At 40.9% G+C, this 17268-nt stretch overlaps 1 protein-coding gene across 1 annotated transcript in view; it reads left to right on the top strand.

The window, feature by feature from the left end:
• LOC104884522 (protein SRG1) overlaps positions 1-16671 on the top strand; it is a 36442-nt gene extending 19771 nt beyond the window's left edge. The window contains exons 3-4 of the mRNA XM_048634222.2: positions 14618-14945; positions 16123-16671. Coding sequence (XP_048490179.1) covers positions 14618-14945; positions 16123-16380 — 586 coding nt within the window. The 3' untranslated portion in view covers positions 16381-16671. The remainder of the gene's footprint in view (positions 1-14617; positions 14946-16122) is intronic.
• Positions 16672-17268: the final 597 nt, after the last annotated feature.

A 17268-nucleotide genomic window follows, 5' to 3' on the forward strand; every position in this document is an offset into this window, starting at 1 on the left:
ATGGCATGTGGCCTAACGTAAGATGTCATAGTTTTACATCTCCATAATGAGTTAAGAGAGTTGTTGTAGTGATAACAACATCATTATTGCTTGAAGAATCCTCATGTTTGGAATAATGTTCATCAACACATAAAGACTAGCACTGATTTTACCAAGAACCACTGAATGATGCAGGCAAAGATCCTGAAGCAGACATAAATCAGAAGTGAATGTGATATGACAATTCATTTCTATGCAAAAGTTTATGAGTAGATAAGAAGTGGAACTTGAACCCAAGGACACGCAACACCCTTTCTAGGACAATTTCATCATCAAACTCCACTCTTCCTATATTTTCTACTATTACTTGCTTTTCATCAGCAATTGTAATAGTATTAGGAAACTTGTTGTACTTTTCATAGGATCTAAACAATATCAAATTGTTGCATATGTGATCAGTGGCCTCGCTGTCTATAATCCACTGTGAATTGGAACAAATAATAAGGCAAGTACCTGCCACATTAGTAGAACCGTTAATAGGTACTTCATGTTCAGTCTTGCTTATGGTAGATAGAAGATGCAACATGGTGCTAAGTTGATCTTCAGATATGTCTGTCACACTTGCTCCTACATCAATGTCATCTCCATGAACTAAGGCAACTATCTCGTGTTATTGCCTTTGACTTGTGATGGATAACCATGAATTTTCCAACAGTTATTCATAGTATGCCCCACTCTTTTGCAGTGATCACAATACTTCTTGCAGTGAATTACCAACAACATCTTTCCTACATTATGAAAAACATATCTAGGATTATGCTTGCTGTAAGTCTTACCAATGATTCCAGAGTGTTCTCTATTGTTGTCTACTGCTGTATGGACATATATACCTGACCAGCTGTGTTACTAGATGAAGTTTGTCATTGTTTCTCACCTTGAACAAGTAACTTGTAAGCTAGGGATAACTTAGGCAAGGGTTGCATTATTAAGATATTGAAGTATTGAACCTAGAATTAGCATAGTTAGGATCCAATTTCATCAGCAATTCTATGAGTCTGTCTTCATCTTGATGTACCATGGATCTACGCAAGATTACACTTACAACCATTACAAGTATAAGAAGGAAAAAGTCTTATTGCACTTAATTCATCCCACACTGCCTGATTTGAGTGAAATAATCAGTTATTGAGGATGATCCTTGAGAAATTTCACTCAAATTTTGTTGAAGAGAATAAAACTAAGGTCCTGATTTTTTTTTGGAAAACCTTTCCTTCATATCCTTCCAAATGTCAGTAGTCGTCCTTATGTAAATCACACTAAGAAATATTAGGTTCTAGAGACCTGAAAACGTATGATATAATAATATCATTACATTGTTCATTGGCTTTGCAATCAAGTTTGGTTGAATGTTTAGGTAGGCTACCATCAATGAACATTATTTTGTTCTTCATAGACAAAGCAATTATCATACTTCTTTTCCATTCTCCAGAACATTCTCCATTAATTTTTTTAGAAATTAATGAAAGTGAAGTATTCTCATTAGGTGGAATGAAGTAAAGACATAAAGGATCCCGAACAAGAGAGGTGAACGTCGATGTTGCTGGCGATGTAGTCATGATTTTTAATAAAAAAAAATTTCTTTCATCATTATTGAAAGATTAAGGGACTTTAAAGAATTTGAGAAAAAATAACAAATTATCTAGTGAGAATGATGCCTCGGTGAAAAGAAGAATGGATCATCAAGCTAAGATTTGCGATAATGAACTTGAATTCTACATAATTTTTGATTTTCCATAGTTTATTCATCAACTTATATATTTATAGTTTCATCAACTTCTATCATTGAATTTGTTTTTCCAAATGAAGATTTTGTGAAGAATTTCAGGATCTTTGCTACAATCCAACTCTAATACAATAAAGAAGATATTAGAACTTCATTTCAATTTCTTCTCAAATTGAGATAAATGATAGAGAGAAAGTGTAGAGGAAAGAGGAGAGAATGAGATTGTATTATTATTGTTGAGTTTTATTAAAACAATGATTGGTTTTATATATGACTACATGACTTATCCTAACCAATTATAAAATATCTTTATAATCTTAGAACCAATCAGAGAAACTCGTACAATCTTGTAATAGAAAATACAAATTTGATTATCTTCATTATTGTTCGTCCAAATATTTGTAGCTTCATATATAAGATGTGTATAAGTCTATAACTATATGATAAATCACTAGTGGAAAAATGAAGAAAGGCTGCGCTAAAAAAGGCATGTAGGGCTGCGCTTTTTGGCAGCAGCCCTTTCAGTAGCAGCCCTTCACTTTTTAAGTAGGGCTGCGCTAGAAAAGCGCAGCCCTTAAGCTAGAAGGGTTGCGCTAGTTAGGAAAAAGCGCAGCCCTTCTAGCCCAGAAGGGCTGCGCTAGTTAGGAAAAAGCGCAGCCCTTCTGGGCTAGAAGGGCTGCGCTTTTTCCTAAGTAGCGCAGCTCTTCCTACCAAAAAAAAAATTAAAAAAAAAAATTTTTTTTTGTCATTTTTTTACTCATAATCTCACATTTTCTGAAATTAAACAGAAGAGAAGAGAAACGAAACGAAAATACTAAACCCAAAACAATAAAAAGAATGAAACGAAAATGAAAAAAAGGAACAAAAACTAATATACAAAGAGAAGTATACAAGAAGTATACAAGAACATTAATCAAAACAAAGATGAAATACAAGAAATTATATAGAAAGAGAAGTATACAAGAACATTAATCAAAATAAACAAAGAGAAGCATACAAGAATAACATTAATCAAAATAAACAAAGAGAAGTATACAAGAACATTAATCAAACAAAATAAACAAAGAGAAGTATACAAGAACATTATAGATCTGAAAATACAAGAACTACAACCTAATAATGTTTAAATACATAAAACAAAACCCAAATACATAATTTAAGGGAAAAAAAAAATTTCGGAAAAACTTAAAATGGGTATTTGGAGGCTTAAACGAACTCGGATGGCTTAAAAAGCCTAAACGTCACAGCGTAGCGGTGCGTTTGACTCGTTGGCTCGTTCCGCTTCCGAAAAGGTATCACAATAGGCAATCGGACTCCGTCGTCATGTTTAGTGCAAATCGGAAAAACTTAAAATGGGTTTTTGAGACAAATGTTTATGGGAGTTTTTGAGAGAGAAGAGAGGATGAGAGAGAAGAGAGGGTGAGAGATAAGGAGGAAAGGAATAATGAGGGACGTGAGAGAGGAGAGAGAATGAGGGATAATATATTTGACGAATCCCCGCTCAATATTTCAAAGCGCGCGATTCCGAAATTTCAAAATTTTTCAGGAAGGGCTGCGCTTTTTTAAAAAAGCGCAGCCCTACTAAGCAGAAGGGCTGCGCTTTTTAAAAAAGCGCAGCCCTTCACTTAGTAGGGCTGCGCTTTTCAAAAAGGCGCAGCCCTTCTTACCTACAGAAGGGCTGCGCTTTTTTGAAAAAGCGCAGCCCTACTAGTGAAGGGCTGCGCCTTTTTTAAAAAGCGCATCCCTTCTTCTTAGTAGGGCTGCGCTTTTTTAAAAAAGCGCAGCCCTTCACTAGTAGGGCTGCGCTTTTACGAAAAGCGCAGCCCTTTATGTTTTTTCCCCTAGTGAATGAATGTTTTTTAATACATACTTCCAGCAACTTAATAGAATTGTGCCAACGACAGTCAAATTATTGTCTTTCATCCTCATTCAGAGGTGAATGATATCATCAAAATCATAATTCCTTGGTTTTTAAATACAGGAAAAATTATTAAAAATAAGTCAATCTTTGGCACGTCTGCTAAAAATAAGTCATTTCTTAGATTATTCCTAGAAAAATAAAAATTTTGCACCCTTGTATTTTTAACTAATATTATATTTTTAGGCCAGAAAATAGTTTTTAAAATAAAAAATAAGAAAAACAAATTCCTCCTCTACTTCCTTCTCTCTTTTGACCTCCCTCACCACCATCACCATAACCCCGCCCGATGTTTCGAAAATCCCTTTCTGAAAAAATGCTTCTCATACAAAATATGACTGCAGCCAAAGTAATTGACTAAAGTAAATGAATCAGAGTATTGCATAGATCTTAACACAACCCAACATTCCCCCGTCACCTTTCTTCCCGAAAATCATCCTTCTTGGTATTAGGAAATTCACATACTTTAATGCTTAAGCTAAATCAAATTAATTAATCTACTTAGATAGCATTTTCACACAAATCCCATATAACAAAAATCGAATCTTTCATATATACCACTTGTATGGGGCCTGTCTAAGTTGAATACCGGTCCTCATAGACCGATAAGAATCGTCATGGTCAATGCACTTGCCAAAGAATCGTTGACTTTGTCATACCGATTTTATCAGGATACCTTGATGGTACTCCTCCTTGGGTCATTCTCACATGGGTCTGGGGTTGATCTAGTTATTATCTAAATGCGCCTACGGGCCTAAAGATAAGTATCTAAAGAGATAGATTTGTATTCAAAGAAGATATAATTATGGCCAACCAGTAGGAGCAGAGTCCTGTCCTAGCAAGGACTCTTACCAGTTCCTATAAGTACCCCGTTGATCTGAGTCATAAGGTACGTTCAAAAACACAAATATACTCCATTTGAGAGCTGCCGGTTCTTCCATTACCGACTTAGGCATTGGAGGGGCGTTGCTCGGATCAACCCCCGAGGTTAGTTTACATGTGTCTATTTTCTTTAAACCGACTTGCATACGGAGGAGATACCGATTCACACCCTACCATTTATTCCATACTGGAACAATTTGCGCTAGAAGGAGGGGCGAACTATACCTTTGAGTCTGAAGCCACAATCTTGCCAGCGTAACCACTCTCATGGATCCTAATCAGAACTTTGGGATGCCGAAAACGGATGAGAACAACATCCACTAGGGAAAGCACCACTGGGGTTCTCAACTCCCTTACCGGTGGTAGGATCGTCCAAACCACCAACTGATAAGGGAAGGAAAGTTACTGAGACTCCTCAACAAAATATCTTTGAGGCACTCTAACACATATTCACTCCAAAACATCTACGGAGTGCAGTAGAGGTCTTTCAAGCCATGGCTAGCCAGACACCGCCGACCGGTCCAACTAGCAAGCGTCCTCTGAGCAGACCCCATAATCCGATGCGAAAGATGCGCTCAGTGGTGATGGGGCACCAGGGTGAACAATGCCGAAATGTCCAGGATCAGGTCGCAAACTCCAAGACCCCCATTGAGCAGGTTGGGGAAGAGAATGAAGAAGAAGAGCAAGAGACAGAGATACAACAGTCAACCCAGCCTAGAAGAGGAAGCGAATACCGACATAGGGTACTGGTATCTCTGAGAAACTCTCCTTTCTCCACTGCCATCCTCCAAGAGCCTATGGAGAAAATCAAAATGCCGACATGCAAGTATGATGGCAAGACGGATCCGGAGGATAACATCTCGGCTTATGAGGGCCATATGCTGTTGTACGCTAATACCGACTCGGTATGGTGTAAGGTGTTCCCCTCTACATTTACTGGGCTTGGGCAAACGTGGTTCAAGAGCATACCACCGGCAACTGTCTTCGATTTTCGCCAGGACTCTTTAATTTTTGTTACCTACTTCGTCAGTAACAAACGTATGGAGAATACTACCGGCGAGTTAATGTCCATCAAGCAAGGAGACTCAATGAGCTTGAGGTACTATGTAGAGGGTTTCAATGCAGAAGACCATCCCTCAGCAAGATGTAGCAGTATTAGCCTTGATGACAGGTCTGAAAGAAGGGATTGCCTTCATAAGCTACCTGGATCGCAAAAAGCTAACGAGCCTTAGTAAAGTCTTGGGAAAGGCAAATTACTTCATCCGAGGAGAAGAGTTCGACAAGGAAGCAACTGCTAAAAGGGCGGAAGGAGATGGGAAAGAAAAAAAAAAAGATAAGTCCTGGAAGGACAAGAAGCCGGACAATTCCGACATGAGAATGGAAAATAATTCGGTCAAAAGGGTCAGGAAGGGCGATCTGACCGATATCACAATTACACTCCTCTGACAATGTCCGGGGCAGAGATATACGAGCTCCACAAGAAAGACGATAAGTGGCAATGACCCCCGAAAGATGTATTACAAGGGCCGGGATAAATCAAAGTGGTGCGAGTTCCATAGGGATTACGGTCATGTCACATAAGACTGTAAGGACCTGAAAAACGGGATAGAAGGCTTGTTGGTAAGAGGCTACTTCACCCAGTACCAAGAAAGAGTTTATTGAAAATCCCCGTCTAGAGAAGATGAAATTGGCAATAGGAACTCGGTGAAAGAACGGATTACCGAAATCCATGTCATCTTAGGAGGACCAGCGCATGGGGAAAGCATACACGGTGCCAAAGCCAACCTGAAGGAGGTTAGGCACCAAGGACAATGGCCGGCACCCCCAAGCATGTCGTCCATGGCATTCACGTTAGAGGACGCTAAGGGTACCATTTACCCCCACGATGATCCCTTGGTAGTATCTCTTTAGATATCGACGGTGATGGTTCACCGCATACTGGTGGATGGCGGCAGTTCCCCCAACATCCTATATAAGGACACATTCGATAAATTGGGCCTCGAAGTGTCATGTATGAAGCCAGTCTCGTATCCTGTAATCAAATTTATCGGGGCATCTATCGTTCCAAAAGGGACCATTAAGTTACCGGTGAAGATAGGTGAAGGATCCCAAGCCAGGGATATGATGGTTGAATTTCTCGTCGTCGACTTCTCGACAGCCTATAATGCCATCATTGGGCGACCCCCGATCCATGATGCGTAGGCGGTAGTGTCAACCTATCACTTGACGATGATTTACACGTCAAATATAGGAAAGCCGGAAAAGATCAAGGGGTATCAAGAGTCAGCCAAGGCATGTTACCTGACGGCCCTTAAAAATTATGATCACAAGCGACCGGCAAAGACAACGCCATCAGCAAGGAAAAGGCGCCGGACTGGAAAACAAGGCTAAGCGAGATCTTTGAATGGAGAATTAAGAGGGAAGGCCGGCAGATCTGCCTAGACCTAGGCCGGAAGGCGAGACGGAAGAAATTAGCCTTGATCTGTACAGGTCGGAAAGAATGATGAAGATTAGGGCAGACTTGGCAGCTGACGTTAAGATTAACTTGATAAGCCTCCTGGGAGACCACGCTGACGTCTTTGCTTTTTCTGTAGATGAGATGCCGAGAATTTACCACCATGTGATTACCCGGAATGGTTAGCTAACGTGGTAATGGTCAAGAAGGCCAATGGGTCATGGCGAATGGGTGTAGATTTCACTGCACTCAACAAAGCCTGCCCCAAAGACTGTTACCCCTTGCCAAGATCGACCAACTAGTGGACTCCACTAGCGGCCACGCTCTGCTAAGATTTATGGACGTCTTCTCGGGGTACCATCAGATCAGCCTACTAGAGTCTGACAAAAGCAAAGCGGTCTTCATCACCGATGCAGGGGTATACGCCTACAAAGCCATGCCATTAGGCCTCAAGAATACCGGTGCAACCTATCAAAAGCTGGTAGACAAGATCATCAAGAATCAGAAAGGCCAGAATGTGGAGGTGTATGTTGATGACAGCATCGTGTAAAGTCTCATGGAGGAGACTCATGTCGTCGACCTAGATGAGACATTTGTAACCCTCCGCAAACATCAAATGTAAGCTGAACCATAAGAAGTGTGTATTTGGGGTAAGATCCGGCAAGTTTCTGGGCTTCATGATTAGCAAGAGGGGGGTAGATGCCAATCTCGAAAAGATACGAGCCATCAGTGAGCTACTAGAGCCAAAGAGCTTCCGGGACATCCAGAAGCTGATAGGTAGGATACAGGCCCTCACCAGGTTCGTCTCCAAATCGGCCAAAAAAGCCCTGCCATTCTGCAAAGTCCTTAGGGAAAGTAAGAAGTGTGAATGGGGGGATGAGCAAAGACAGGCTTTCGAGCTGGTCAAATAGCTAGCACTTCAAGAAGCAGCCAACAATAACACGACCGAAGCTTGGGAATAAACTTTAGCTATACGTCGCGGTGTTGGAAAAGACGGTAGCTACGGTGCTGCTGGTAGAGAAGCAGGGGCAGCAAAGACCCATATACTACATAAGCTATGTCTTTGATGAAGAAGAGCAGATGTATGAACTGCTAGAGAAGATGGCATGTGACGTACTCATTGCGGAAAGAAAACTCAGGCCATACTTCAACTCACATACCATCCAGGTCCTTAGCAACCAACCCTTAGAGAAGGCCCTTCACAAGCTCGATCCAACCGACAGACTACTCAAGTGGGCAATAGTGCTCTCAGAGTTTGACATTGAATATCGGCCTCACACGACTATTAAGGCCCAAGCGTTGGCAGACTTCATCGTCAAGATGACATATGCAAATGCTTTTGAACCTGGCGGCACCTGGCAAATAGCAGCTGACGGTTCAGCCGCACAAACACGAGTATGGACTGGCGTGGAAATGACGTCCCCGGAGGGAGACATTTTTGAATATGTCGTCCGTTTCAGCTTTAAGGCTTCCAATAATGAAGCAGAGTACGAAGCAACCCTGGCCGGAATAAACCTGAGCATTGCAGCAGATGCCAAGAAGATTCTGATGATGCCCGACTCCCAGCTGGTGTCAAGTTATATAGAGGGCACATATGAAGCGCGAGAGCCCGTCATGCAAAAGTACCCGAGTAAGGTCAAGAACGTGATGGCCGGTTTGCAGAGTTTCGAGGTGAAACTAATACCCAGAACAGATAACATGGCGGCCAACGCCTTGTCCAAATTGGCTAGATCAAGTACCAGCGACATGAAGCGGAGCGTCATGGTGGAGACACTGACGGAGAGGAGTGTTGACACCTCCCTATCTGTCGTCCACACCGTCATGCACGGCAGAGAATGGTATGATAATATCCTTGCCTACAAGTTGATTGATGCTCTCCCGGAAGATAAGATGGCGGCATAGAAGTTTAAAAGAGACTCAACTTCCTAAGCCCATACGGAATCAAGTTCGCATACTCATCAAGATGCCACCCTAAGAGCAATGGCCAGACGGAAGCCGCCTACAAACAGATCTTGAATGCTTTGAAGAAAATACTGGATGATCTGAAGGGTGCATGGGCAGACATGGTTCCTACGGTACTATGGTGAAACAGGACCACTGAAAAGGAAGCTACCAGCGAAATGCCTTTCAGGTTGGCCTTTGGGAAAAGAGTGGTATTGCCGGTCGAAGTGGGTTTACCCAACTGGCGTATCCTGAACTACGACCCAAAGCTGAATAATTAGCTGCAAAAGGAAGATGAAGACCTCTTGTCGAAGGTTAGACTCGTAGCAGAGCTCAAAACGACAGCGTACAAGGATGGAATCAGCAATGCCTATAACAAACGAGTGCGAAGCCGACCAATAGCGAAAGAAGATTTGGTACTCAAGTGTACAACAGCTACTTGCAAAGCACATACCGACGGGAAGCTCACGACCAATTGGGAAGGACCCTACTTGCTTATGGAAGAAATCGTTCCTGGAGCATACCGGCTTGAAGACATGTTAGGCAAGTTGCTGAAAAACAACTGGAATGCCAGCGTCCTCAATAAGTACTATATCTAGGTAGCAATCAGGTAGCAATAAGGCATTGTTGCCAATAAGTTTTATTTACTCAGCAATGGGCGTTGCAGCTAGTAGTTGCATTTTCATATTTTGTCATAGGCAATAAATCTGGATAGGCCGGGAAGAGCCGTTTTATTTACTAAAATGAGCAACTTCTAAAATTGTGCATGTCAACAAGTTCTCTAACGGTCCATGACCTACACGGATCTGCCGTTAGCGGAAATTCCATCTAAGCGAAGGCCTTGGCGGTTAATGACCTTATTGGATCTCCCGTCCAAGGATAATCTAACACAAGCCCCCTGACGGTCAATGACCAATTAGGAATTGCCATCAGGAGAGACCCTTAAACGACGAATAATTACCGGTCAACGACCTTATTGGATCTGCCAGATTAATTCGATAAACAAAACATTCTTAGTCGTTCAATGACCTTAGTGGATCTGCCAGATTAAGTGAATAAGCATTAAATATTAAATTAGTAATTGAGCTTAGTGGATTTGCTGGGTTAATTAGAATGTATAACAAGTGACTAACCGGTCAATGACCAACATGGGTCTGCCGGGTTAAGCAACTCTCTAATAATTTTTAAAATGCGAAAGAACGATAAGGCAGTTAAATTGACGACATCCAAGTTAGGCAAAAAGATGATTACAACCCTAAATCTAAGTCGGTTTGCCACAAGCGGCAAGACCGCAAAAAAAGATGAGAAGAAAGCTAAGTCATATTCTCTGACTCCTCAGTTTCAGGATCGTCGACGACAACTATCGGGTCCTTAGTAACGGCAGCAGTGTTGTCAAAATCTAGGCCCTGTACTTCTTTAAACATGAACCGGGGGTCAGCATTGGCTATGTCAGCCTCAGTGACCCTAAAGTCAAGGACCTCGCCCTCGACCGGGAGCTCAAAGTCCCGGCGACCATGAGCCTCTTCCACCTGGGACCAATCCAAGTCGGGAAGAGCATGCTTAGCGCACCTCATGGCCGCCGCCCAACCGCCATTATACCGGTTGGCCAGACGAGCAACAAAGTCCATGGACTTCCGGTATTCTCCAACTGCATCGTCTTCCCGGGCCTTAGCATCAGTGAGTTGATCCTAGAGGAGACGAATCTCATTGTCCTTGTTCGCCAAAACCAGGGAATGATCGAGTACAACCTTTGTCAAGGCATCATCAACCTTCTTCTCAGCATCCTCGACGGCCTTCATATCATCCTGAGCCACCTTCACGACCATCTTACCCTTCAAAGTCTTGTGGCCATCTAGCTCGTTGAAGTAGGAAGTCTCGAAGTACCGGTAGAGGTCACACAACTCCTTACCGAAGAGCAACAAGAAAAGATGGTTATAACATAAAATTAACCGGCAATACACTTGTAAACTAAACAAGAAAAATTGCTACTTACCACGGCTAGGTTATGCGCATGCATAGCTGCAAGCTTATGCACCTCGTCCACTGGCATATCGTATTTCAGCTGATGCATAGCTTTCAAAATACGATATCTCAGGTTCTTTCCCTCCAAAGGACGGTCCAGCAGCAGTGACTCGTCGTCTAGGATGAAAAACTTGGGCTGGAAAATTTTGCCGTCCCTTACAAGAGATCGAAACCAGCACCTCCGGAATTTCCACCGGGGAATGTTCCAGAAAGTGGTTTTTTGTCACTTAGCGAAATGCTCCAACCCCGGCACCGTGTCGGGAAGGGTGAGCTGTTTGTAGATCTTCGGGCGCAGCAAGGAGGTCCCAACCTCCGCATCCTGACCTTTCATGAGGCCCTTAGGATCCGGCTCCCCTGATCACGCAACAGCAGAAGCCTTGGCCTTCAAAGAAAGAAGAGATGTCTTATGTTGGGCAAGGGGCATAACGTCCCTCTCATCCTCCTCGGGGCCCGAGCCTCTACCGGCCTCGTGACCATGCTTTCCTCCACAGCCACAAATGCTGGAGGGAATATAACTAAACCTACGGGCTGGCTTGGGTGGCATGTTATTGATGAGTTCGTAGTTTTGATTCAAATGCAACGGCTCCCGGATGAGATGTTCCCGGCCTACAAACACAAAGAAAAGGTGAATTAGAAACATAATCAACACGAAAATTATCTAAGGATAAGAATTATAGAGGCCAATAAAACCCACCATGGGGTTTAGTAGTACAAAAACCGAGTGCAGAGAGGGTCGGATTGCTCAATATATACTTGACATGAGGAAGCCAAGTGAGCGGCACCAGAATCCTCTTCTTCCCTTTTAGGGCTGGTATGGTGGTGGTGGCAAAAAAGTCATAGGCCTCCTTCTCCCGGCCACTCAGCCCTTTGTTAGGTATGTGCTCCATCCGAGAGCGGGGTTTGTTCCATTGGTGGCGTAGGGGAAAGTCGGCAGGCACCTTCACCTAGAAGAATCTCTCCTTCCAATGTTTTAAGGAAGTGAGATTGGGGTAGACCATTAATTTGCTGGCCTTGGTGTATAAAGACATCCAACCACCCCGACCCTGATCTTCGTCATCCTAGGGTCTTTTTCATTTTCCTTTCCCCTTCCCCTTGGCCGAACCATCCTCCTTTATCCAATGGAGCTTGCGAAATAAATTGAGGGTTTTCGAAAATCTATTGTACCGAACAACCCAAGTGTAGGCAATCAGGTTGCGCGACCCCAAAGGCGTCAACTGCGCCAAGCATATATTCTGAGCTCGGAATATCTTGACGATAAAAAGGTCTAGGATGAATCGGAGGTCGAAATCTAACATGTGTGCCTAAATCGCAACATGTCCTAGAGAGCAATCCGTTATTTTATCCCCCTCAACCAGCATCACTAACCTATAATCATCCGGGAAGGCAAAGTATATGGGCCCTTTGGTTAAATGTCGGTTTTCTAAGAAGATCTCCACCCATCCTACGTCAACGGTAATAGAGGCGCGCTACCGGCCTCGTTAGGAGGCATATACAGCTTCGCCAAGGCCTCTTCATCAGATTCCGGTGGAATACCTCAGAAGGGTCCTTATCCTCCTTGGCCTCTAAGGTGACAGACTCCTCATCAGACAAGAGGGAACGCACGACAGTTTCAACTTCATTTGAGTCAACAGACGACACCTCTCGAGGCCAACGGGAGGACCCAACTATGGCCTCACTTTCAGGCGCCCTTCCTACCAGTCTGGACAACGAAGCTTCGCCCAGGGGGAATAAGTGGTGGGAGCCCTCGGCAAGACCTACCATAGTTCCATATTGGCTATATACCGGCACCCCTAAGGCAATTCCAAGCGCCACTAGTGAACCAAGAGGAGAAACGCGCAATGCCGGCTCCTCATTATTTCTACCTAAGGTGCTACAGTCATTATCGCTCTTGGTCCTAAGTTCTCTAGCATTGTCTACTACTGAAGAATTAACAAAGACTACAGAACTAGAGGAGGTGCTATCCGAATGAAAATCACTATCCGACATAACGGAAGGGCTTCCAGATGTGTTTTGTGAATCAAAATTTGAAGACATATTGATAATTAAAGATGGTATGAAAGATAGGGAAAGATTTTATGGAAATACCTAGAAGCAAGAAGTTGAAGAAAGTAGGAACCGATATCCGAATATACGTGAAAGCTGGAAGGGAAGATCCAATCAAGTTCGTCAGGACACAGAAGATCAGTTTAGAGAGAGAAAGTCTGTCATGAGAATTGGAGCAAATGAAGAGTAATGTGAAATGAGGAGCGAAAGTCAGTCAAAGCGTATTTATAGAAAAATGCACGGCTTGGATTAGGCGACTCTTCGTCTTCTCGTCCTTGATCACACCACGTGTTATGAACAACGGAACCAGCTGTGAAACAATAGCTCATAATGACCTCTGACACCATTCACGCGCATCGATGCAACGATTGGGATTCCCAGGCAATGGTTAATCTTCCCACGCTACTTCATGCCAGTTATATCCATGACGATTTTACATCTAATAAGCAGGATACATCTTTACCAGACATACCGGCTTGGGGGCTGGTTGTATGGGGCTGTCTAAGTTCCATACCGGTCCTCATAGATCGATAAGAATCGTTATGGTCAATGCACTTGCCAAAGAACTGTTAACTTTGTCATAACGATTTTATCAGGACACAATGACGGTACTCCTCCTTAGGCCATTCTCACATGGGCCTGGGCTTGATCCAGTTATTATGTAAATACGCCTACGGGCCTAAAGATAAGTATCTAAAGAGATAGATTTGTATTCAAAGAAGATAGAATTATGCCCAACGAATAGGAGCAGAGTCTTATCCAAGCAAGGACTCTTGCGGCTCCTATAAGTACCTCGTTGATCTGAGTCATAAGGTACGTTCCAAAACAAAAATATACTCCACTTAAGAGCTACATGTTCTTCCATTACTAACTTAGACATCGGAGGGGCCTTCGTCGGATCAAGCCCAAGGTTAGTTTACGTGTTCTATTTTGCAGGAATTTGAACCGGCTTGCATACGAAGAGATATATACCGGTTCACACCCTATCATTTATTCCATATCGGAACACCACTAAGATTGGGACAAATGGAACATACCCATATTCAAATTACTATTTGTAGTTATGCTTAAGCTAAATTGAATCTTTGATCTATAGTGGCACGGTGGCAATAGAGGGGTGGTGGCAGTAGGATGGGGGAAGGTGGCTGGTGAGATGGTGAGAAGGAGGAAGAAGGAGGTTGGTTAAAGAACGAAAACGAGGGAGAAGTTTTTTTTTTTAAAAAAAAAAACATCTACAAAAAAATTGGTAGGTGTAATGTTCACCTGCTGAAAAGGTTAACAGTAGGCCATAATCAGTTTGCCTTGTTTAAAATAGAAGGGTGTTAAAGTTTTTACTTATTCAGGGATAATCGAATACATGACTCATTTTTAGCGGACGGGTCAAAGGTTGACTTCGTTCTTTTTAACAATTTTTCCTTAAATATATGTAACATTTTCTGTATACACGTTATGTAACACATTACTTTGTTTTTAATATCTTTGGTTATGTAAAATACGACAGAAAATTTATGTAACCATGTTCATAACTACAAGTTATCTTTCAAGACGACTTTGTAGATCGATCATTAATTATAACAACTCTGCATTATTTTAGGGATACATTGGAAAGTTACTCAGCTGAATTGCAAAACCTTGCAATCAAACTTCTTGATTGCATGTCAAGAGCTCTGAAGATCGACACAAAAGTATTGAGAAGGGTGTTTGGAGATGAAGGACTTCAATCTTTCAGGATGAACTATTATCCACCATGTAAACAACCTGATAAGGTAATGGGATTAACGGCTCATTCGGATGCTGTTTCCCTCACTATCCTCCTCCAATACAATGATGTTATTGGCCTACAAATAAAGAAAGATGGCAAGTGGGTTTCTGTTAAGCCCCTTCTTAAAGCTTTCGTGGTTAACATAGGGGATATCTTGGAGGTATGTAATATTTCTTTAATATTAAATATTCTTTTAATATATTCATTAGCTCTTCTACAGTTTTCTCGTGACACTTTGATCAGTGATCTCCTCGACGCAGAAAGTGGTTATGTGCATAACATGTTACTCTTTCATATGTGAAGAAGTACGATATTCTCATAAATATTTAAGAAGTGGCGTATTCAATTTATTTATAATGTCTGTCTACCAATTTTTTTAGAAAATATTAAACCTCAACTTTATTATAATATCTTCGTTTCTCAATAAATGAAACACTTTACTTATTTGAAAGAGTTATAATAAGTGTAACCAAACTCTAAATGGTATAGAACAATTTACTCTTATTAATAATATATATTCCAGCAAAAAGCAAGAGTAGGCCACTACTTATGTGTTTCATCACTTGAATTACTCTAATTTATTGTTGTCCCAAATTTCTCTCTCCATCCCTTAGTATTTCCCTACTTTCCCTATATTGCTCTTATTGAAAAACAAAGGATGTATATAATAAAATAGAGAACTTTGGTGTCTACCTGAATTTTCTTAAATACCCTTTTATGTATTTGTTGTTCCAAGATAATTAATGAGGCCAAAATAGCCATGGAAATAAAAAAAAGACTAATAAAATTTAACTTTATTTGGAGTGAAGGTAACTTCCAATATTTTTTTAAAATAAAAAAAAAACATGTAAATACCACCGATGAATCTCAAAGTAATAATTGAACATATCTATTTAATCGTTATTCATTAACTATAGAGATATAATTATACATTTATATTGTACGTAGGTTTTCAGAAAATATATCAAGCCTTTTTTAGATATATAGCATTATAGCTATACATTCATTTGTATAATTGCATATAAAATAAAATTTTGACCTAAAATAATGGATAATGATTAAACTAAAAAAAAAATCCAAAAAAAATCACCTACGCAGGAATCGCGTGTAAAAGAAGTACTAGTTTCAAAATGAGGTCAGAGTGGTTGACCATAAGTTTGTAGTGCATACCAAATTGACCTTAAGTGTTTCACTTATGATTATTGTATTATGTATAGGGCATACCAAATTGACCATAAGTGTTTCACTAATAATGATTGTATAGTGCATACCAACTTGACCATGGTGTTTCACATATAGTTTCCAAATCATAATTTTGCTTTTGTGTATGCATGAAGATTGCGACAAATGGAATATATCGAAGCATTTTGCATCGGTCGGTTGTGAATTCAACAAAAGAAAGGATATCAATTGCCACATTTCATATGCCTGCACTTGATGCGGAGATAGGCCCGATATCCGAGCTAATAAAGCCAGGTACTCCGGCACAATTTAGACAGATAAGCGTGGCGGATTATTTTAAGGGATACTTTTCTCGTGCCCTCGACGAAAAATCCTACCTTGATGTTATGAGGATCAATGAAAAGCATACTTAATTGGGTTTCATATTACAGTGATCAACTTACTCTGAAATAGTTATATCTTTGTTTCACATGAAAGTAAAATAAATTTCTAGGAGTTGAAATGTAATTGAGTGGGATTTGGGAATCATGTAACTTGAATTTCACGAGCTCGTCATATGTGTAGTTTGTATTTTCCCCACCTTCATGTTAATAAAAAATACATAGTTTTTGGCAATACCCCGTGTAATCTCAATATCATAGTTGAGGATAATTGATGTCTTTAATTATTCTAATTATATATGTCTTTTGTTTTGATATGAGGTCTGGCTTAATTTTGAGGTTAAGTAGTGTGAAATTATTTCCATGAAATTTTAAGTTAAATACATGGGTTTATTGAACATAATAAAAAGAAACTACAAACACACAAGAAGCATATTGGGGCACGGCGATGGGAATGCAAATTATTTATAATGCATGGTGATGGTAATGACAGTAGGTATAAAAAGCAAAGTATTGAAAACATAATTTAAAGTGACTCATTACTTGTTCTCATTGCATGACCGGCTTATCTAGCCAAATCGAGAATAACATGATAAATCAAACTTTCCTAAATTAGAAAATGCTTAATTTCATGGAAATCCTAGTTTAGTAATCAAATTTAATCTATCCGTAACTTCATCTCTCGATCTTTCACTAGGGATTCAAAATATGCAACTTAATTGGTCATCAATCACCCAACAAACCAAAGCAAACAAGCTTAATCAACAAGTTAAACCCCAAATATTTACTCCCTAACTTAGTTATAGGATCTAAGGATCAAATGAAGGCTACATCCCTCCCCCTAGTACGAAACTACTCACATCATAGCAACAAATCAAATCAAAGCTTGAAATAACTTCAACAACATAACTTTCGAAGATA

Source organism: Beta vulgaris, chromosome 8, assembly GCF_026745355.1.
Source record: "Beta vulgaris subsp. vulgaris cultivar EL10 chromosome 8, EL10.2, whole genome shotgun sequence".
Classification (NCBI taxonomy): Eukaryota; Viridiplantae; Streptophyta; class Magnoliopsida; order Caryophyllales; family Amaranthaceae; genus Beta; species Beta vulgaris.